The following is a 21,747-nucleotide window of genomic DNA, read 5'->3' as shown; positions in this document are numbered from 1 at the left end:
TAGCGTCTGTAGCATGTGACTCAAAACCTCGTGGTTCAAGCTCAACCACCCCATTCTGGAAAATGGTTACACCCACTCCTGTTCTACAACAGATAGGGACGCTACCACTGTCTGGGCTTGCAGGGAGTGTCCAATCCGGATGTGACAGCACGCTGACCCGGAAAAGGAGGGGGCCGGGGCAGTGGGGCCTCGGCCGCGGCTATGGAGGGAGCTGGCTATAGGGTAAGTACCAGAGACGCATTCTTTCTCTTCTGTCGATGCGAAACTTCCCCCCTCCGGTGACCTGCTTCTTTCTCAGGCCTTGCAGGGATTATGGGACCCCGGCACATCCTTAACAAGCACACCATTCCCTTAATAAACGCGCTGTCATCCCTTCCTTCAACTTCCTAGGGAGACTCTTATCGTTTAGCTCCGCCCCTTGGGCTGCTGAGGCGCTCTTCTGGGCCCCGTCCTCTTTGGAATGCACTTTTGCCCTTCCCCGTCTTCCAGGGTCCCAGAGAAGCCTGGTCGGTATTCAGGCTTCACCTCGCCGACCCCCGTCCCCTAGGTAAAGGTACCTCGGGGCCCCGCCCCCTGGTGAATAGCTCCTCCCCGAGCCCGTTCCCATTGGCTCTCTTTGGGGCCCCGCCCCTTGACACGCCCCTTAATGGTATCCGTTCCCAGGTGGTGTTTGAGAAAGGAGGCGTGTACCTGCACACCAGTGCCAAGAAGCACCAAGACCCGGACTCCCTCATCGCCGGCGTCATCCGTGTTGTGGAGAAGGTGGGCCAAGAGAGAGCAGGGCTCGGGCAGGCCCAGAGCGGGATGGAGGGCGGCACCTGCAGGAGTACAGCGTGGAGGTCAGCGATGGGATCTTAGGAAGGAGAGGTGGCTTTCCAAGGCTGAGAGTTCAGAACTGGGAAGAAGTTTGGAAATAAGCTTTGGGGAGTTTGGAGGGTAGCCTCTCCAACCCCTCTTTCCTTCCCACAGGACAATGATATCCTCCTGCACTGGGCTCCTATAGAGGAGGCTGGAGATTCCGCCCAATTCTTCTTCTCCAAGAAGGTAGGCTTCCCTGGCTTCCCCTTTTCCGCTTGCTTTTTTCTAGGTCAGAGCAGTCGAAAGCATTTGAAGGACTTGGGTAGAATTCCAGACCTACCATTGGGGAATGTATAAGCCTGGTTGGGACTTGAGTTCTCTCTGCCCCTTGGTTTCCTCTTCTCTGTGAAATGAGGCTGAAGAGGCCTATTCAAGGAAAAAAAGCAGACACCATGCGACTTGTGGCTGTGGAGACAGCTCCTGCCTCCTCTTCCTCTTTGCTTCTTGGGACACCCCTGCCAAGGTGGAAGAGGACAACTCAGTCTGTGGATTCAGTTTCCAGGGGCTCTCAGCCCATAAGGACTTGAAGAAGCGCAGAAAAAGGAAAAAGGGGGCCAGCAGGGTACCAGTCACATCTATCTTTCTCATCAGGAAAAGCAAGAGATTTCCCAGAAGCCTCCTGAATTGGTTAGGAGGTGCATTTGGGTGTTAGTAAATGAAACAGGAATGCCAATGGTCTAGGCAAGATAGCAGTTGATTTTTCTTTTTCCAAACCCAGAAGGCAGCAGTATAGGTTCATATGGTATCAGTGACTCAGCTTCCTTCCAGCTTTGCTTCGTAATCCACAGCATACAGCAGCTATCCTCAACGTATCCTTGTGGTTCAAAAGGGCTGCTGGAGCTTCAGCCTTTTTAACTGTTTTTGTTCACTTTACATGTGTATCTCAGGTGGGCAAAAGAGCTCCACTCATCATGATTACTCAAGGAAGCATGCTGCTAGAGCAGCCACCACCCTAAAGGTTTCCATTCCTAGTGGTAGAAGGAAGTCTCTAGAAGTCTTGCCCTGGAAGTTAAATGGTCCGTTTTGGAAGTGATGTATCCAGGCCTTTGGCCAGAACTAGGTGCCTGTCTCCAATCAGCCAATAGTGTTCAGTGAGCTATAATCCATCCTAATGTATGCCTCTTGAGAAACCTGTATGCAGGTCAGGAAGCAACTGTTAGAACTGGACATGGAACAACAGACTGGTTCCAAATAGGAAAAGGTGTACGTCAAGGTTGTATATTGTCACCTTGCTTATTTAACTTATATGCAGAGTACATCATGAGGAACGCTGGGCTGGAAGAAGCACAAGCTGGAATCAAGATTGCTGGGAGGAATATCAATAACCTCAGATATGCAGATGACACTACCCTTATGGCAGAAAGTGAAGAGGAGCTCAAAAGCCTCTTGATGAAAGTGAAAGAGGAAAGTGAAAAGGTTGGCTTGAAGCTCAACATTCAGAAAACAAAGATCATGGCATCTGGTCCCATCACTTCATGGGAAATAGATGGAAAAACAGTGGAAACAGTGTCAGACTTTGTTTTTTTGGGCTCCAAAATCACTGCAGATGCTGATTGCAGCCATGAAATTAAAAGACGCTTGCTCCTTGGAAGGAAAGTTATGACCAACCTTGATAGTATATTAAAAAGCAGAGACATTACTTTGCCAACCAAGGTCCGTCTAGTCAAGGCAATGGTTTTTCCCGTGGTCATGTATGGATGTGAGAGTTGGACTGTGAAGAAGGCTGACCGCCGAAGAATCGATGCTTTTGAACTGTGGTGTTGGAGAAGACTCTTGAGAGTCCCTTATACCGCAAGGAGATCCAACCAGTCCATTCTAAAGGAGATCAATCCTGGATGTTCATTGGAGGGACTGATGCTAAAGCTGAAACTGCAATACTTTGGCCACCTCATGCGACGAGTTGACTCACTGGAAAAGACTCTGATGCTGGGAAAGGTTGGGGGCGGGAGGAGAAGGGGACGACGGAGAATGAGATGGCTGGATGGCATCACCGATTCTGTGGACATGAGTTTGAGTGAACTCCGGGAGTTGGTGATGGACAGGGAGGCCTGGCGTGCTGTGATTCATGGGGTCGCGGAGAGTCGGACACGACTGAGCGACTGAACTGAACTGAACTGAACTGAATGTATGCCTGTAAGACGGACAGCTGCAAACATTTGACAGCACTACTAATTATCACTGTTTTGTGTAAATGTTGGTAAAAGTATAAAATTTTTCATGTCACAAGATGGAGAGCAGAAACTAACCAGGGACTAGTTTGGCAGCTTGTGGGCAGATGTTTGTGCGGTTCCTTGGCTTTCCCTTCATGGCACCCAGAGGCTTGCCGGAATAGGATGTTCACTCCTGTCGGTGCCTTTTTATCAGGAATTTCCTGAGCTGGGTGACCCTGAGGGCAAGTGCGGTGCCCTCTTTATGCCTCGTTTCTTTTTGTTCAGTGGGGCTACCTCCCAGGGTGGCCTCGAGGCTCAGATCTGGAATCTCTGAATCCATAGTCCCTCAGTTTCTTTCTTTTCCTGTCTTCCCCCAAGGACACCAGTGGGGGTGACTCCTGTACCTCTGAGGAGGAACCGACCTTTGACCCCGGCTATGAACCCGACTGGGCTGTCATCAGCACCGTGCGGCCACGGCCCCGCCACTCAGAGCCCACGAGAGGTAGACTAACCTGGTGCCCAGGCTTGGGGGTGGGTGGGCAGGTGGAGACACATGACTTGCTCTCAGAGGTCATGGCTCCATGGGCTTTGCTGCCCATAGTCAAGATGGCCACCCACATTGGCTTCCAGTCCCCGGAGAGTGGATGGGGTGCAGGGTGGTTGCCAGCCTCATCCAGCATGGCCAGCGTCTCCAGGGTATGCAGCCTGGTCCACCCCTACCCTGGGCTCCCTGATTGACTGTGGGCACTCCCATGTAAGTCCCGCCCCTGGAGTCTTCCAGGCTGTGGGGCAATAGTCACAGGGCGACAGGGTAATTCAGGCCATCCTGGAGTCACACGGGGGGCTGGGGCACCAGAGGAGGTATCTCACCCCTGGGGGACGGAGAAGCTTTCCAGGAAGAGGTGTCAGAGCCCGGCTCTGGGGACGCGTGAGCAGTTTCTCTCCCTACAGACAGGGCAGCCGCAGCAAGGCCAGAGGTGTGGGGCGCTGGGAAACGGCAGCCTTTTCCTGTGGCTTGAGTGTGGGGTCTGGAGAGAAGAGAGGGTGGGAGATGAGACATACAGGGCACAGGGGATAGACCTGAGGGGTTGAAGGGAGCCCGGGGAGATTCTGGAGCAGGCATGTGTCTCCCCTGGGCTCCCCTTGTTTTCCTCAGTCCTTTCCTGGAGGGCCTGGGTTGACTGGGAGGCCGGGGTTGGGGGAGGCCTCTCAGGAGATGCCTGAGCCACTCCCACTCCCCATCCCTTCCAGGTGCAGAGCCCAGCTCCCCCCGGGGCTCCTGGGCCTTCTCGGTGAGTCTGGGGGAGCTCAGGTCCATCCGCCGTTCCAAGCCGGGCCTCAGCTGGGCCTACCTGGTGCTGGTCACGCAGGCTGGCGGCTCCCTGCCTGCCCTGCACTTCCACCGCGGGGGCACCCGTGCCCTGCTCCGCGTCCTCAGCCGCTACCTGCTCCTGGCCAGGTGAGCCTGGTCCCGGGCCACAGCCTGACCCCTCGCAGCTGGGAAGGAGATACAACCCAGACTGATTTTCAGGGCACAAAAAGAGAATTGAGGGGCGTAGCACGTATAACCCCAAGATAAAGGGTAGTTTGGCATTGGGCAGGACCTGGGCCCCAGATCACGGAAAGAGTTGGTCTCCTTTCCCTCTGAGTTTGTGTCACTTTCTGGGGGGCCCGGGGGCAGAAATCGCGTCTAGCCCACAGCACTTCCTGGGGCTGTCCCTCTGTGGCCTGTGCCCGAGTCGGTCACCCTGGCTGGGCGGTGAGAGGGCCTCATTGGCCAGCCCTGGGCCGCCCCTGGGGTGCAGTCGTGGTCTCAGGCCTGGGATGGGGGTTCCCCATGGGCAGTCAGGACGCTGCCTGGGGTCGCCCACACGCCCCGCTGCCCCCCGCAGCTCCCCGCAGGATTCCCGCCTCTATCTCGTGTTCCCCCACGACTCCTCTGCACTCTCCAGCTCCTTCCACCACCTCCAGCTCTTCGACCAGGACAGCTCCAACGTGGTGTCTGTGAGTCCACAGGGCCAGGCCAGCGGGCGTGGGCAGCATGGGGCAGATCGTGCCAGTGGCTGGGCTGTGACCACCCCTCCGCCCCCTCCCCAGCGCTTCCTCCAGGACCCCTACTCCACCACCTTCAGCAGTTTCTCCCGTGTGACCAACTTCTTCCGGGGAGCCCTGCAGCCGCATCTGGAGGGGACCTCCCCCGACCTGCCCCCAGCCCCGGACGACGAGCCCGAGCCTGGGTTCGAGGTCATCTCCTGTGTGAGTGTCCGCGTGGTCGCCACTGCTCTTGCGGCCACCTTGGGCCTGGGGCCGCGTCTCTCCAGGCTCAGATCCTGACGGCATCACCCTCACCTGGTGGCTTGACGGGCTGTGCAGGAGGCGCCTGTGTTTAATGGGCGGGGCCTTTTCACTGAGCCATGTAGGAGATGCTTCCAGCCCTGCATGTTCTGTGTGTCCGTCCAGCTGAGAGAGGCTCTGAGATGCCTTGGAGGGGGTTGGTGGCTGCCGGGCGGCCGAGGCCCTGGACTCACCCGCCTCGCCTCGTGTTCCCCAGGTGGAGCTGGGGCCACGGCCGGCCGTGGAGCGGGCGCCTCCCATCACAGAGGAGGAGTGGGCTGGCCACATAGGCCCCGATGGCCACCTGCAGCGGGTCCCAGAGCTGAAAGCCCGCATCTTCTCAGGGGTGAGGAGCCGGGTTGGGGGGCAGGGCGGCGGGCAGCCAAGGGGAGGCCCCTCTGAGCTGCCCTCCACCTCTGCCCTCCAGGGTCTGAGCCCCAGCCTGCGGCGCGAGGCCTGGAAGTTTCTCCTGGGGTACCTGAGCTGGGAGGGCTCGACAGAGGAGCACAAGGCCCACATGCGCAAGAAAACGTGAGTGAGAAGGCACGGCCCCTGCCCTGCTAGGCTCAGCCCCTGACCGCCCCAGCCTCTGGCGTCCACTGGAGGCTTTTGATCAACAGCATATCCCTTGATCAAAGGGATCAGGGATATCAACCTGCACACAGGGGGATGGAGGCAGTGGGCCTGTGTCTGATGCCGTTTGCATCCCTGGGCCATGCCATATCACCGATGTGCAGCGGGCTTCCTCCCCGCTGTGTGGCCACCTCTCCTGGCTTATCTCGTGCCTCTGCTGTGTGTCCTGGTCCCTGCCCCAGGGGCTTTCTCTCCACTGGGGCTGACAGCCTGTGAGCAAAAGCCCACAAGGGTGTCCTGTGTCCCGAGAGACGCCGTGGAGGGGAAGTGCAGTGGTGAGCTGGGCTAAGCCCTGTGGTGTGAGGCGTCAGGGGTTTCCTTACTGCTCCCCTCTCCCCCCTCCTCAGGGACGAGTACTTCCGCATGAAGTTGCAGTGGAAATCCGTGAGCCCCGAGCAGGAGCGGAGGAACTCACTGCTACACGGATACCGCAGCCTCATCGGTGGGTGGCGGCGGGGATGGGGGTGCCAGGCCAGAAATGAGGTCGTCTAGAGCTGAGGGGGAGCAAGATGGGGGCAAGCAGGGGTGAGTGGCCAGGATGGCGAGGCGAGGTGCAGGGGGCGGTCCAGGCATCCTGGGTTCAAATCTGCCCTCTATTCACTGAGATTTTGGCAAGCGATGTGATTTCTCTGGGCTGCCGTGTCCCCACCTGTCGCTGGTTTGGTGATTGTCTGTGTCTGGGAGGGCATGGCCAGCCCGTGAGTATGAAGCGCAGCACCCGCCGTGGGAGCGGCCCAGACTCTCTGGAGGGCCCACAGCTGCCTAGGCATGCTGGCGGCCGGCAGGGACCGGACCCTGCTCCTTTTACATCTTTACTTTGTCCCCTGTCCTCGCAGAACGGGACGTGAGCCGCACCGATAGGACCAACAAGTTCTACGAGGGCCCCGAGAACCCGGGGCTGGGCCTGCTGAATGACATCCTCCTGACCTACTGCATGTACCACTTCGACCTCGGTGCGTCGCAGTCCCGGGAGGGGCTGGGGGCCAGCCTTCCAGGGGGCCGGGGGCACTGCAGGCCTGGGCTGTGCCCTGACCCCGTGTCCCCCCAGGCTACGTCCAGGGCATGAGTGACCTTCTCTCCCCGATCCTCTACGTCACCCAGAATGAGGTGGACGCCTTCTGGTGTTTCTGCGGCTTCATGGAGCTCGTGGTGAGGCTCAGGGCAGGGGTGGAAGGCGGGCCCCCTCGCAGGCCCCAGGGGCTCTGGCTCTTCATGAGGCCCTCTGCCCACAGCACGGGAACTTCGAGGAGAGTCAGGAGACCATGAAGCGGCAGCTCGGGCAACTCTTGCTGCTCCTCCGGGTGCTGGACCCGCCGCTCTGCGACTTCCTGGGTACGTGTCTTGGCTGGTGGGGCTGGAGATGGTGTGGCCACAGATGACATCCAAACGTGTGGACGTGTGGATGAGGTCCAAACGAGAAAACAACCCCCCAGAACCCAGAAGTGATGTGTAGAAGCAGGACTGCGGTTTGGAGCAAAACCTCGATAAATGGAGATGTGGGCACCCCCCGCCCCCCTCCCCACCCCCCACGTCCCCACTGCCCAGTGAGGTGGCTCCTTTGTGTCCTGCAGTTACACTTTTCAGATGAAGGACCTGGGCCTGGTTCCTCACAACTCCCAGCTCCATCTAGCTCTTATCTCCACTCATCCCTGAGCCAGGGATTGGAAACTGGTTTTTTGGGCTCCTGGGGGTGGGACTGCAGCATTGTTGGCTTTAAAATTTGTCTGCATTACTTGTTCAATGTAAAAAATGCAGGAAATTCAGGGAAAGGAAGTTGAAGTTGCTGTTGCTAGAACTGTTCTTTTTGAACGCAGATGCTGATAAATAAGCTGGTTGATTGGTAGACATTTCTTCACCGAAATTTAGGGTCATGCTGGGGAGGGGACACATAGCTGGTCTCACTTCACTGAAGAGAAAACTAAGGCTTAGAAAGCACATGCCACTTTCAGCGACACTAGGGCCTCAGCTGCGTCTCTGTGTCGTTTGGAAGTTTTCTGAACCATCAGTTTCATCGACTACGTGGTGCTCTGTTCAGTTCAAGGATGTACAGAGTAGATTCAGCCTGACCTGCTGCACATTTCGGTTGTTTGTAGTTTTTCACTATGATAAATCTGTGTTGGGGATAATGTCTTTAAATTTCAAGAAATGATTTATATCCGCACATATTTTTACATCTTTTGAAACATTTGTCCCCATCACTGCTTTCCTGGAAAGGTCTGCCAGCTTACATTTTTGCTAGCAGTGTACACCAGGGCCCGGTTGCTCACACCCCTCCCCACCAGCTTTGGGTGTTGACCAGATTGTTCTTCATCCTTTGAGTGGACTGGTTTTACTGCCTCCCTCCCACGGACACGACTGAGCGACTGAACTGAACTGAACTGAATTCCCACATGAGAGTGGAGACCAGGGGTGGCTCCTCACATCTGGAGCCTGGAAGGCAGGATGGGAAAGGTTTCTGCTGACCGGAGCAGCTTCCCCCACCTCCGTCCCAACCCCGTCCTCCACCCCCATGAGCTCTCCATCCACTTGTGAGACTGGTGTGGGTTCTTAGCCCCAGCGTGACTTCTTAGAGTCCAGTCCAAACGTCGGGTGCCCTGTGAATTAGAGCGGGATTGGAGTTGATAGCATTGCCCCTCCCGCCGCTGTCCCCATCTCCAGACTCGCAGGACTCTGGTTCTCTCTGCTTCTGCTTCCGGTGGCTGCTCATCTGGTTCAAGAGGGAATTCCCCTTCCCGGATGTCCTCCGGCTGTGGGAGGTGCGCCAGCCGGGTTGAGGGGGAGAACTGAGGCAGAGAGACTGGTGGGCGGGCGGGGAGTTTGGTGGGAGGTGGGCAGGGCATGGGGCCGACCTGGGTGGGGCCTGGGTGGGGTGGAGGCTTTGCCAGTGACCCCCACCTCGGCCACCGCCAGGTGCTGTGGACAGGGCTCCCTGGCCCCAATCTGCACCTGCTGGTGGCCTGCGCCATCCTGGACATGGAGCGGGACACCCTCATGCTTTCCGGCTTCGGCTCCAATGAGATCCTCAAGGTGAGACCCTGGCTCCCTCCCAGTCCTCTCCCCTGGAGGCACATCAGCAGGGTGTGAGCTCCGTGGAGGCAGGAACCTCCCCTGTGCCACAGTCCCTTTGGGCAGTGGGTCCTCAGAATAGGGTTGTTGAAAGTGTAGTTAGCTAAGCTGTGGGCACGGCAGCTGGGTGACGCCTCTGTGCGTCTCCTACCCAGTCTTATCCCGGGCTCCCTCAGAGAGCATGTGGCCCCTGCCGGAGTGGGCTCCCCGCCCCTCCCCCAGTGCATTAGTGTGGGGCGGGCCCTTCCCCTCCTTGTATGCTATGCCTGGCAAGCAGCCTGAGAGCATGACCTCTCTTGATCCCCGGGGTCCACGGTGAACCCTAAGAGGACCAGCCCCTTGTGTCTTCTCTCCACTGTGTCCCCAGCAAGAGGCACAGAGTAGGCGGCTGGGGCGGTGGTGGTTGAGTACTGGCCAGCAGACGGGCCTGACCACCCCGCCTCCCGCAGCACATTAACGAGCTGACCATGAAGCTGAGCGTGGAGGATGTGCTGACGCGGGCTGAGGCCCTGTACAGGCAGCTGTGCGCCTGCCGGGTGAGTCGCTGACCCCTCCCGATACCCTCCCCCAGCCTCCAAGAAACCTCTGACTTGAAGCTTCCTCCCCCCACCCCCTACCCTTCCAGGAGCTACCCCACAACGTTCAGGAGGTCCTAGGCTTGGTGTCGCCCGCGGAGCCCCAAAGCCCCTCGCCCGCTGCATCCCCACTGCCACTGTCGCCCACCCGGGCCCCACCGGCCCCGCTGCCCCCCGCGGACTCGGCCACGGCCATGCAGCCTGACAGCAGCCTGGAGATCCTGCCTGAGGACGACGACGAGGAAGGCGTCGACTCGTAACCGCGCTGGGTGACCGCAGCAGCCCCACAGGACTGGACACTTTATCCAGCTCCCGCTCCACGACGCCTCCCCTGCTGGAGTCTGGGGACGCAGGAGCAGAGGGGCGGGGCCCTCCACCCGCGCCTCCCTTCTCTCCGCTGATTTCTTGAAACTGACACTTTCCTGTCCAGGTGGCCTCCAGAGGGTGGAGGCGGCCACCACTCTGGCTTGGCCCTGGATGGGGAGGCGGGTGGTGGCGGCTCATGGTCTCCCCAGACTGCTCTGCAGAGTCGATGTCTGACCGCTGTGACCCTGATCTGGCCGATGAGGTGTAAGAGGCAGCCCCTTGGGGGTGGGTGAGTGGTGGGGGCTTGTGGAGGCAGGGCTCCCTTACCTGCCTGAATTTGGGGTTTTTGGAGGAGCCAGGATGGGGTACTGGTGTGCAGCCGCCACGTAGTAGATGAACTGGGGTACATCCCGGACCTAACTCAATGGGAGGGCCTGTGGAGCTGCTTGCTGGGGCCCTGCCTACCAGCTTCTTGTTATGAGAAAAATAAACTCGTGTTTCACCCCCTGTCAGATGGGCTTTTTGTTACTTGCATAAGGATCCATCGGTGTCGTTTACTATGATTACCACCATTTACCAGTGCAAAGCAGTGTCCATCCTGTACCTCCTACTACCCCAAATGGAGCCCCACGGCGCAGGAAGGAAGAGGACCGCTTCCGGAGCTCCCGGACAGGCACAGCGCGAAGGCTCCCGGTTCTCCTCCCTGCGAACTGGGGAAACGACTGAGCCAGGGAGGGGGCGGGACCACACGGCTGATTGCAAAAGTACTTTAATCCTGGCTCTTCTTTAGGGTCGAGTGCGCGGCGGTTACCGCATGTAAGGCTGGAGAGTGGGTGCCCTGCCCACTTTCGAAGGGGCACCGGTAGTGGTGGTGAGCGGGCGCCAGGTGCCCATGCCCCACCTTGTTGATGATCCGGGGCTCCTTCAGTTTGCTGCTAGAGCCAGAGCCAGAGATCCGACTGTTGATCAAGACCGCGGCCCGCAGCGCCGACTTGACTGCCGTCTCCACCCAACCGTGCGGGTAGGCCGTGTGCTCGCCGGCGAAGTAGACGCGGCCATAGGGCACTGACCAGTCGTACTCCCGCCCCTCGTCCTTGTCGTTTTGAAAGAGCGTCGGCGGCTGCACCACGAAGCCGCCCTGGCTGTGCGGGTCCTCCGCCCAGCGCTTGACGATACCGGTGCCGTCCCAGAGTCGGTACGCGATGGGCCCGTGCAGCGCCGCCACGTCGTCGAGCGCCAAGCGCAGCGATTCGGTCAGGCTCCGGCCGGCGAACGGGGCCGCCGCGTCCGACCACGTGTACGAGGCGAGCAGCAGCGCGCCGTCGCCCGGCGCCGGGTAAAAGATCACCCGCGACGGGCGGTCGGTGTTCGAGTGGCCGCCCTCGATGTGTTCGTCGTGCCAGAAGGGCCGGCGGAAGCTCAGGAACACCTTGGTGGCCGGCACGTAGTGCAGCCCGCGCACCGCCTCCTGCCGCTTGCGCGTCAGCGGCGGCGTGAAGGCGATGCGCTGCAGCGCCGGCCCGCTCACAGTCAGCAGCACCACGTCGGCCATCATGGACTTCAGATTCCGGGTCCGGCGCGAGGACCTGATGTGCACTTTCACCTCGCGCGAGCCCTGCTTAATCGCCACGACGGGCGCGTGCAGCAGCACCGGCCCCGACAGCGAGCTCAGCAGCGCGCGCGGCAGCAGGTCCCAGCCGCCCACGATGCGGCTGTACCTGCGGGCGGGGCGCGAGCGTGACGGGCTCTCGGGCCCCGCCCCTCCCCAGCGGCCCCCATCCCGGGGCGCTCCCCGGTCCAGGTCTCACCTGCCGGTTCCCTTTAATTCCTCGCCCCCGCGTCTACCACCGCCCTCGCCAGTCCCCGACGTCCCTCGAGGCCGGGAGGCAGAGCGGTGTGACCCGGACACGCCGTCTCGGCCCCTCTGGACCACGCCCCTCCCCAAAGGGGACCACGCCCCTCTCCGGGAACCTTCCTTCCTCCAGAGGGCCCGGGAGAGTGCAGGCGGGACCTGGGGTGTCTCCCCGCCCTATCCCGGCCCCGCCCCCTCTGCGGACCGCCCCACCGGCCCCGCCCACTTCTGGCCGCCCGGAGCCGCCCCGCAGTCTCACCGGAGCCGGTCGCTGAGGCAGCTGTGTGCCCGCAGGGCCTCGGCGAAGCTGAGATAGAAGAAGCCGTCCTTGGACATCACGTCTCCCAGGAGCCGCACGGCCGGCTGGCTCAGGTTCCCCTCCCCGAGGAGGTATTCCTGGGGACGGCGCGGCCCGGGTCAACACCCAGGCAGGCCAGGCCGGCCGGCTCCGTTCCTACTCCCCGAGGGGCCGCTTCCCGCGGAGCCTCTCGCTTTAGTGTCGGTTCCCTGGACCTTGGCGATACGCTCCCCCTTCTTGTGACAGATGAACGAAACCAAAGCCCAGAGAAAGGCGTGTCCAGCCTCGTCAGGAAACGAGGTGGTGGCAAGCCCAAGCCCGGCATCCCCGGTTCCCGCCTTCTGACTCCGCCGGAGCCTAAGCTCCAGGAGCACCCTCCTTGTCCGACTCCCGCTCAGATAGCGACACGGAGGCCCCCACTCACCAGGAGCGTGTGCCTTTCAAACTTCATCATTGCCTTCTTGCAGCCCAGTGTCCGGAGATCTTTGATGGCCTGTGGTGGGACAAGCAGACGGTGCTGAGCTGTGGGGATAGGACCAGGGAGGCCCTGCCCACTTCCGTTGCCCACAGCTGTTTGCTCCCTATTTACTGTTCTCATTCAAGCTGCCAGGATGTTGCCCACGCTGTGCCCTCCGCTCTACCCTCCACCGCAACTCAGTGTCTCCCCCTGGGAAGTCTTTCGAGTCATAGCGTCACACAGCCCCGGTTGGGTGTTATTCTAACTGCCCGTCCAGCTCCCACGCTCCTCACAGGCAGGGATGGAGCCGGTGTCAGTCGGCCCTGTGTCCTGCTGCTGCTCAGTCGCTTCAGTCGTGTCCGACTCTGTGCGACCCCATAGACGGCAGCCCACCAGGCTCCCCGTCCCTGGGATTCTCCAGGCAAGAACACTGGAGTGGGTTGCTATTTCCTTCTCCAATGTGTGAAAGTGAAAAGTGAAAGTGAAGTCACTCAGTCGTGTCCGACTCTTCGTGACCCCAAGGACTGTAGCCCACCAGGCCCCTCCATCCATGGGATTTTCCAGGCAAGAGTTCTGGAGTGGGTTGCCATTTATTTGTCATCTGGATTGCCGTGCAGCCAGACAGAAGCTGAGCCCCTCCTGCTGCACCCATCAGCCCTGACAGGGCATGACTGCTCACGGGGTGTTATTCTTGGCACCTCCCCTGCCCCAGCCTTCCCGCGGCTCCCCAGTGCCTGCAGCCACGGAGTTCCAGCCCTCAGTCTGGTGTTCAAGGTGGCTGCCAGGCCCTTGGTCCCCATCCCTTAGGGCAGCTCCGGTCTACAGTGCAGTGTCCTGTGCCCAGACCACCCTCTGGTCCCCCCACTTGCACGCCCCTGCTGCTGCTCCCCCATGTCATCTCTGCTGGGCACCTGAGTGTCCATCGTTCACCGCTCTGTTCCCGCCCCGGAAGCCTCCTGCCCACTCTGATTTCAGCCCTCTCCTTTGTCCACCTGGCTTCTCCCAGGTGGCCAGGGAACTCCCCGAAGGAGGTGTCCCTTCACTCACACTCACCCTTCCCCTCATGTTTTCCTGGACTCCCTAAACTGGGCAGTGCCAGGACACAGAAAAGGCCTCCACTAAGTGCCCATCCTTGAGGTAGTGCAGGCCACTGAGAAGGGGATGGGAGATGGGGGTCAGCAGTATTTAAGGGGAGCCTGAAGACCAAAGAGCCAGGGACGGGAGACCAGAAGGAACGGGAAAACGGCAGCCAGGTCAGGAGGAGGCATGTGGGCATGGGAGGGCGGGCCAGGGGAACGGGGCTGCAGGGCCACACACCGCCTACCCTGTTGAGAGCCATCTGGTAGATTTCTTCGGGCGAGCGGCCCTTCTCCTTGGGGTTCAGCTTGTAGCCTAGCTTCTCAGGCATTTTCTCCACCACGTAGTTACGCAGCTTCACCTCGTTCACCTCTGTCCACGTGTTTTCGTCGTACTGGGTGAATTTGGTCAGGTTGAGGCCCAGGCTCTTGCAGAGCTCGTGGAGGATCCTGAGGGGGTGGAGGTGCCCGTGAGGGTCCGGCGGGGGCGGGGACCCCTCTCCCCAGTGAGGCTTGGGGAAGGGAAGGGGGTAGGTGGCCAGCTGGATATGGGGTTTGGGGATGGGCATAAGCCTGGGGCAGGGCTAGATTGGGGGTCCTCAGTGCCAGGGACCAGGGACTGAAATGGGAACAAGGCTGGAAGGCAGAGGGTTTGGGTTTGGAGTGGGAGTTCAGGGCTCTTCACTAGGGATGAAGTGGAATAGTGACAGAGTGGGCTGGATGGGGGTGGGAGCTGGGGGTGGGGAAAGGACCAGGGTCGGGGAGGACAGAGCTGGGGGTCTGGAAGGGCTGGACACGGTGGCCTGAGTGCTTCAGGGGTGCGGTGGTGGGGCTGGAGGCCGGGAGGACAGAGTTGGGGGTGGAATCTAGGGCCGACTTGACCAGGGCGGCAAGTTTGGGGTCTGGGTTGGTCTGTGGAGGAGTGATGGAGCTGAACTTCCTGCTGAACCTGGGCTCGGGGCTGGGGTGGGGGGTGCTGGGGTGGCCCCGCACCTGCCTGGTTGCCAGGCCCGGCCTCACCTGTGCGAGCTGGGCATGCGCATGGCCCCCAGCTCCCCAATCCAGCCTGTCTTCCGGTCGCGGTAGGTGAGGATGCGGCCCCCAATCCTGTTGTCTGCCTCCAGGATGGTGACCTGGGGAGAGGCGGCAAGCAGGTCCTTCAGCTCTTCCCAGTGGCCCCCATCTCCACTCTGTGGCAGCCCCCCTGTACCCCGCCTTCCATCCCCACAGCAGCATAGATGGAGACCAGAGGAGCCTTTTTTATGGGGAGGGGAGGGGCTGGCGGGAGAACAGGAGGTCACAGTGAATGTGTGCAATGTGACGGCTGGTTTCCAGATTGCAGCAGAAGGCCGCACTTCAGAGGGACTTCCCGGCTAAGGCAGTGGGGCGAGTCCTTGGGTGGACTGAAGCCACTGGCCCGGCGCATACTCATTCCTGCATTCAGTGAGGGGACAGTGGTGCGACTTCAGGTGGCACTTCCCCTGTCTGTGCTCTCCCTCCCTCTCCACCAACACAAATCCCCCCCAGAAGCTGGGCAGAGGTTTCCAGGGACTTCCCTCCAGGATGAGAGTGGGGCGGGGAAAGTCAAAGGTTTCTCAGCGCAGACATGCGTGATCCCTCTGGGTTTCATGTTACTGCAGAGGGTTCCAGGCCCCCGACCCCCAGACCACGAGGAAAGCAGAACTCCCGCTCCCCTTCCCCCCAACCCCCCTCAGTAGGGCCGAGGCCGGGTCCCTCCAGCCAGGACTCCCAGCTGCAGCAGGGAAGACTCGAGGTAGACCTCCAGCATCACTGCTCACCTTGTGTCCAGCATCGCTGAGCACCTTGGCGGCCACCAACCCGGCCACGCCCGCACCAACCACAACCACCCTCCGGGGCTTCAAGGTCCGATTGAGGCCCAAGGTCACGACTTTGAGCAGCTGCTCGTAGTCAGGGTCGTGCATGCATTTCTCGAAGGGGTCATAGATGTGGGCCGTCTGCCAGTCCAGGGAGGCCGCCAGGCTGAAGAAGACGGGGACCAGGGAGAGGAGGCGCCAGGCTGGGGGGAGGAGGACAGGGTCAGTGGGCAGGTCGGCAGGTGCGCGGACAGGGGTGGTGGGGCAAAGCGGGTTCTTCCCCCTCCCGTCCGACTTACCCAAGGGCTCCATGACTCTCGTGTCTGGGTGGGAGATGTGTCTGGGTCGGAGGGGAAGCAAGGCCGCTGTAACAGAAGCCTGCGTCCCCCCAGCCTGGTCCGCTGCGGGCTGCCGGCTCCCACCTCAGCCCTAGCCCCTAGGGCTGTGTGCGCCCCCTAACCCTGGGCTGGCCGGCTCCCGGCCCCTGCCCAGCGCTGCCCTCCTGACTTGCCTCTCTCCTCTGTCCTCTCTGTCTCACCTCCTCTGGTCTCTGCTGCTCCCCCTCAGCCTGGCTCACCGTCTCCCTGTCCCGTCTGGGTCTGTGGGGCCCCGTCTGTCCGCAGCCTCCTTGCCACCTCTCTCTCCTGCGGCCCCTCTGCTCGTCTGCCTGCCTGCCGCCGCGGCCCCTCGCTGGCCTTTAACCCAGTGGCACCCCGCCCTCCCCTCCCTTTTGGGAAACCCAGCTGTGGGAAATGAAACTCCGTTCCTGGACGGCGGGTCAGATGCTCAGAGTCTAGTCGAGGCTGAAGTGGGTGGGGGCGGGGGGAGCATATCAATCTGTTTTCTTCCTCTTGCCGCAGATGGTTCAGGGGCAGCTGGGCGGCTGCAAGTACACGCTCAGGTGACCGTGCTGAGCATGGGGGCTGCCCCCGGCCCGCTCTAAGCCCCTGGTCCTCCTGAGCTGGCCCCTGGGCCTGCCCTCTGCTCTGCCTCCTTATCAAGGCGGGGGCGGAAGCGGGGGCAGGTGCATTTCTGGCCTTGGGGCAGCTTGCTCCCAGGGACAGCTGAGTCCTGTCCTGAGTCCTCCTGGGTGTCAGCCATCTTGGTGCCCTGGAGGGTCCTCGCTGGCTTCCTCCCATCCCATGTGGCCGCCCTGAACCTCAGTTTCCCGCTTAGTGAAATGGGCACTGCAGGGGGACCCGTGGGCAGCAGTGCGAGCTCTGGACCAGCCTGCCTGGGTCCTGAGCCGGCACCTGCCAGCGGAGACTTGGGGAAGGGCTTCCCTTCTTTGTGGCTTGGGACAGCATCTGTCAAGTGGGGGCCACTGCAGCGCTGGTAGGAACAGGCAGTGAATCCAGGTCGCGGCCAGTAACAGCCCCCTGGGGTCAGGACTAAAAGCTGCTTCTTGGGAATGCCAATGAGTGCTGCCACAGGGGGAGCCCAGGGGGACTCAGTGAGGACCCCTCAACCCCAGCCCTGCGCCAGGAGCGCTCCCTGCGCCTGCACTGGAAACCACTGTGACGCTTCACTCAGGCCAGGGCGTGGAGGAGGGGGCACCTCAGAGCAACCGCTCGGGTGCTTCTGTCTGCCCCTGCCTTCGGCCATCACCACCTGCTGCCTGTGGGTGCTCTTCTGAGAGGTAAGCTGCAGGCAGAGAGAAGAGGCTGACCTGCCCCGAGGAACCCCCACCTGGCTCACGGCTTTGGGGCTTTAGCCAAGGGGATGCACGGTGGGTCCCTTGAAAGGGTCGGGGGTGGAGAGGCGATTGTGGGGAGTTTTCTTGGGGTTGGAGGAGAAAGCACCGGGCAGGCGGGTGGGTGGTGAGGAGGAAAGGCAGAGGGCGGCAGGTCCTTGCAGCTGACGGGAAAATCCAAACCGTAAATCAAAGAGGGATGTGGTCTGGTGGAGGTAGGGGGTTGGGGAGTGCGCAGAGTGAGTCAGAGGCATCAGAAACGGGTGGGTGGGGAGGTGTGGCCAAGAAGGAAACAGAATCAGTGAACTGGACAGAGGCTTGGAGACAGAGAAAGCCAAGGGCGAGTCAACAGAGACTGGTGGCGAGAGGGACTCTCCCCTCTCTGAGCTGGTCTGTGATCAGAGCTTTGCACTGGACAGAGGAGGAATCTGAGGCTCACAGGAGACCACCGGGGAGTGCCCCAGGACCTGCCCAAGGTCCCAGAGCTGGCAGGCCTTCCCATCGCAGAGTCCGCGGCTCCCTTCAGTACCTGGAGGGTGGGACGGCCCTGATGGGGCGGGGGTGGGCATTTGCACCGGGGACCCCCGTGGGGAACGGCAGTGCTGGGAGTCCGGCTGATCTCAGGTCCCCGTGCCCTGCCCAGAGGCCCCTCTGCTCTACGGCCAAACAGCTCAGCGATGGCCCCACAGAGAAAGGAAGCGGCAGGAACACAGACGCAGAAAGGGTGGAGGCAGCGGAGCCAAGGGGCTCCAGGGCGTGTCTGGGCTGTCCAGGTGGTGTTCTCAGCCACTTGGTTATTAGCTCAGGTTGGTGGACTGGGGACGGCTGGCCATTGGGACCATCTTTGTGGGATGGTCCTGTGCACTGCAGGATGTGAGCGGAGCGCCACTGGCCTCTGGATGCCAGCAGCACCCTGTCCCTCAAGGCTTAACCCCCACCCGTGTCTGCATCCCCAGGCTGGGGGGAGGCATGGGGCGAGGGTTTGGATGATGTTGGGTCAAATGCCCAAGAGCAGCCAGATGTAGTCCAGGCAACACCTGGCAGGAGAAGTGGTGGAAGGCTGGATAGTCCAGGTTACTTTGGGGTTAAGAGATTGAGTCATTTGGGGATTGCTTGGGTAGAAATGGGACCTCCCAGGGTCATTCCTGATAATATTAGAGATGTTAGGGTTGATTTCGGGGTAAGAATTATGGGCAGGAAAATGGGGGTTGGATTAGCTTGGGTTTCCCAAGCTTGTGAGCAGGAGGCACAAAACACACCAGGCCGCCCACCAAATCCAGTACTGGTTGCTTCAGTTGATTTGGAGGTGCTTTTGGTGTTTCTAAAAAACAATGTCAACCCTCTCAGATAAAAACTGTCTTTTGGGAGAAAGCCCCTGCCTTATTTGACTTGCTTCTGGAACCTCGATGACAGTTCTAATGGGATTAGGTCACCTCTGGAGCAGCCAGAGACCTGGCTCTGTCCCCCCAGGAGCCTCCACGGCCCCTCAGGAGAGCCAACAGTGACAGTGGCCACAGAGATGGGTGGGGGACAGGGCTAGACCCTCACATATGTTCTTTCCTCTGGGTCAGTTCAAAGACCCCGAGTTGTTCTTTAGCTGCTCAGTTGTGTCTGACTCTGAGACCACATGGACTACAGTCTGCCAGGCTCCTCTGTCCATGGGATTTCCCAGGCAAGAATAGTGGAATGGGTTGTCATTTCCTTTTCCAGGGGATCTTCCCGACCCCCAGGGGTTGAACCTGCATCTTCTGCATTGGCAGGTGGGTTCTTTACCACTGAGCCACCGGGGAAGCCCAAGACTCAGCATGGTCAGTATTAAAACTTCCACCATGTTTCAGAGGAGGGCAGGGCCTACCCAGGGGATGCCAAGGGCCCCAGGAGGGAGTCACGGAGAGTGGAGGGCAGACAGACTTACCTGAGGCCCCTGATCTCTGGCCTGACCAGTAGACAGGAGCCCCTTCCCTTAGGGCACCCTGCCACTCCTTCCCCGGTTTCCAGAACCCCAGGTCTACTGTGGGGGCACTCACTGCATGGCTGGCTCTGGCAGGCTTTCTCAGCGCCCATGGCCTTTCTGGTTAGCCCGGGACGGATGTCATCGTCGGGCGAGGGTAAAACCGGGGTGATTGGCTCTGGCTCTGTCCTGTTTCCCCTGTTAGACTGGAGATGCCAGGGTCCTGGTGTGGGATTGGAGCAGCTGGGAGGCTGTGGAGTGTAGGCCCTCCTGTCTGGAAAGCTTTTTGTTATGAGAAATTTCAAATATGAATGAAAACAGAGAGACTAAGGATGATGAAGCCAGGTGCCTTTATCACCTCCTAGTCTTATTTCATTGACACTTTCCCTTCCCCAACTGGATTACTTTAAGACATTACTATCATTTTGGAGGTAAATGCTTGAGGGTGTTTCTATAAGCCAGGGACTGGCAAACTTTTACAGAAACAGGAAGTGGGGCCGTAGTTTGCCAACCTCTGCTCTGAAAGATATAAAAACTATTTGCTTTTTACTAAAATTCCAGTATCATCATCACATTTAAAAACGACATAAAATCAATGCTTATACTTCCATGATTGACTCAAAACATGTTTTTTTTTTTTTAAAGCAACACCACACAGTTGAACATTCAAAGAGCCCACACTGCATCTGATACTACCTTGTCAGTAATTGTCACTTTCAGCTCAGTGGATTTGGGGTCTGTGTTCACAGAACTGGGAAAGTTGTGGGGATCTGATGTGACCTCATGTCCCCAGGCTTGGCCTGAGCCCGGCAGAGCAGCCCACCAGATCTGATCTCTGCCTCAAGGACATTTCTGGACGTCATGGGGCTGAACCAGGATGGTGTCTGAGGTGAGGTGTGGGCAGTGCCCAGGTGAGGCACGAGTCCAAAGGGACCAGGGCTGAGGTGTGTGAGGGCAGACAGGCGAAGGGGCAGCTCGGGACAGTTAGGGCTGGGTGGTGCCCATGAGTGGACCTGACTTGTGAGGGTGAGGCAACTCGTTCCTGGGACGTTCTGCAGACAGCTGCTGGTCTGAAGGAAGACTTGGGCTGTTTTTGGCCACATTGTGCAGCAGCGTAACTTCCCTGACCAGGGATTGAACCTGTGGCTCCTGCAGCAGAAGCAGAGTCTTAACCACCAGACCACTGAGGAAGTCCCAGGAGGGCAGATTTTCAAAGCACCCAGGCGATTTCAAGGTTGACTGAAAACCTTGGGAGTGGTGGTGTGCCAGAGCTGGCTCACACCTTTTCATGAGGGCCATTTAATTTGCAGATCTCTTTGCGGTTTTGGTTTGTGAACCATTATTAAAAGATGAAAACATTTACAATGAGTCTTATTAAAAACAAGGATAAAACACAAAACCCATCCCTTAAGTATTGATTACCTTTTACTATTACACATATACTCTCCAGGTAAACTAGTTCTATCTACACAGGGTACGTCCATTTCCCAAATTCGTGTTCGCCAACTTCATCCTGGTGGCTTGAAATCATCCACAGTGGGAGAATTCACACCGTGGAAATGGGCACGTCCTACCTCTGACCCTGGAGGAACTGCTAAAACACTGACCAGCACACCACTGCTTGGGGATCATTTGTTTCAACCTCCCGCTGGAGATCAAGGCTGCTGTCCCTTGGGAAATGTTTCAAACACTGACTTTTTGATGCCCAGTGGTGCCAGGGGAGGCAGGGGCGTTCTCCCGGGGAAGGGGATGGGCAGTAAGCTGCTTGAGGGCATCTTGGGAGATGAAAATTCATAACTGTAAACCCCCAGTTGCTACTCTTTCCCCTAAATAGGGAAAAGAAATGCTGTAACCACTTACTGAGAAGAGAGATTCACCTTTTTAAAAGCCTCTGACTCCAAATTTAGTCACCACACTTGTCTTCATGTTAATGAGTGAAGAGGAACTTAAGAAGCCATGTGTCTGCACTGACAGGGAAACGCATCTGTGTGTTTTCTTCCTGGAAAGGGAAACTGCAGTTACAATGAAGCCAGCATCACGGGGTGGCATCCAGTCACAGCAGCTGGCCCTGTTGCAATCTTGGGGACTCCCTGGTCCCCCAGGAAGCCGTTGGTGGCCATTCTCCCCATGGTGCCCGAGTATCAGAATCACCCCTCCTGCATGGCTGTCGTGCCAATATTACAACCACCTGCGAAATTCAGAAGGCTTGTGCGCGAGACCCCTTGGGGTGTGGGAGGAAAATATTAGAACTACAATCCTTTTAAAAAGATTTTTTGATATGAAACAATTTTAAAGTTTTTGTTACCATGTTGCTTCTGTTCCACATTCTGGTTTCCAGGCTGTAAGGCGTGTGGCCTCTTAGCTGCCTACAATGGACGGAACCCACACCCCTGTACTGAAAGTCAAAGTCTTTCAATCTTTCAATCACTGGACGGCCAGGAACTCTGTTTGATTAAAAAATAAATAAAACTAAAAAGCTAAGATAGCAATTAAGCTTCACTTATGTTTAACATGCAAATTAATAGGTATATGCTATGCATTGGAAATGCAAGCTCAAGAAATTTGTTTTTCTTATCATGACTGTGTGGCCCCTGCCAGGATGACCTCATGGGTGGGCAGGGAGCCTCATGGGTGGTTCCATTTTTGAAACTCTCGTGCCAGCC

The 21,747-nt window shown here is 58.9% G+C and overlaps 2 protein-coding genes across 11 annotated transcripts in view; one reads left to right on the top strand and one right to left on the bottom strand.

The window, feature by feature from the left end:
* Positions 1-84: 84 nt before the first annotated feature.
* Positions 85-10,434, top strand: TBC1D17 (TBC1 domain family member 17). Its single transcript, XM_055411548.2, has 17 exons — positions 85-222; positions 664-762; positions 970-1,044; positions 3,387-3,510; positions 4,260-4,467; positions 4,901-5,012; positions 5,106-5,264; positions 5,560-5,688; positions 5,770-5,873; positions 6,323-6,417; positions 6,812-6,928; positions 7,024-7,124; positions 7,208-7,307; positions 8,634-8,731; positions 8,886-9,002; positions 9,491-9,577; positions 9,667-10,434. Exons 1-17 carry the CDS (start codon positions 202-204, stop codon positions 9,874-9,876), a joined length of 1,956 nt encoding a protein of 651 aa, XP_055267523.2. The 5' UTR covers positions 85-201; the 3' UTR covers positions 9,877-10,434.
* Positions 10,435-10,675: 241 nt separating this feature from the next.
* Positions 10,676-21,747, bottom strand: part of IL4I1 (interleukin 4 induced 1) — a 34,130-nt gene continuing 23,058 nt past the window's right edge. For 2 of the 10 annotated variants that reach the window (XM_055411536.2, XM_055411535.2), the window contains exons 2-9: positions 19,049-21,083; positions 15,740-15,780; positions 15,405-15,643; positions 14,626-14,738; positions 13,854-14,055; positions 12,497-12,565; positions 12,034-12,170; positions 10,676-11,640 (exon numbers count right to left, since the gene is read on the bottom strand). In XM_055411536.2, the coding sequence (XP_055267511.2) occupies positions 10,692-11,640; positions 12,034-12,170; positions 12,497-12,565; positions 13,854-14,055; positions 14,626-14,738; positions 15,405-15,643; positions 15,740-15,780; positions 19,049-19,197 (1,899 nt within the window). In that variant the 5' untranslated portion in view covers positions 19,198-21,083 and the 3' untranslated portion in view covers positions 10,676-10,691. The other 8 variants (XM_055411537.2, XM_055411538.2, XM_088830026.1 and 5 more) reach the window with 8 other exon arrangements.

This window comes from Moschus berezovskii, chromosome 22, assembly GCF_049115385.1.
Source record: "Moschus berezovskii isolate FMDL1 chromosome 22, NW_MosBer_1.0, whole genome shotgun sequence".
NCBI classification, from domain to species: Eukaryota; Metazoa; Chordata; class Mammalia; order Artiodactyla; family Moschidae; genus Moschus; species Moschus berezovskii.
This window is presented reverse-complemented; position numbering and strand designations above follow the sequence as displayed.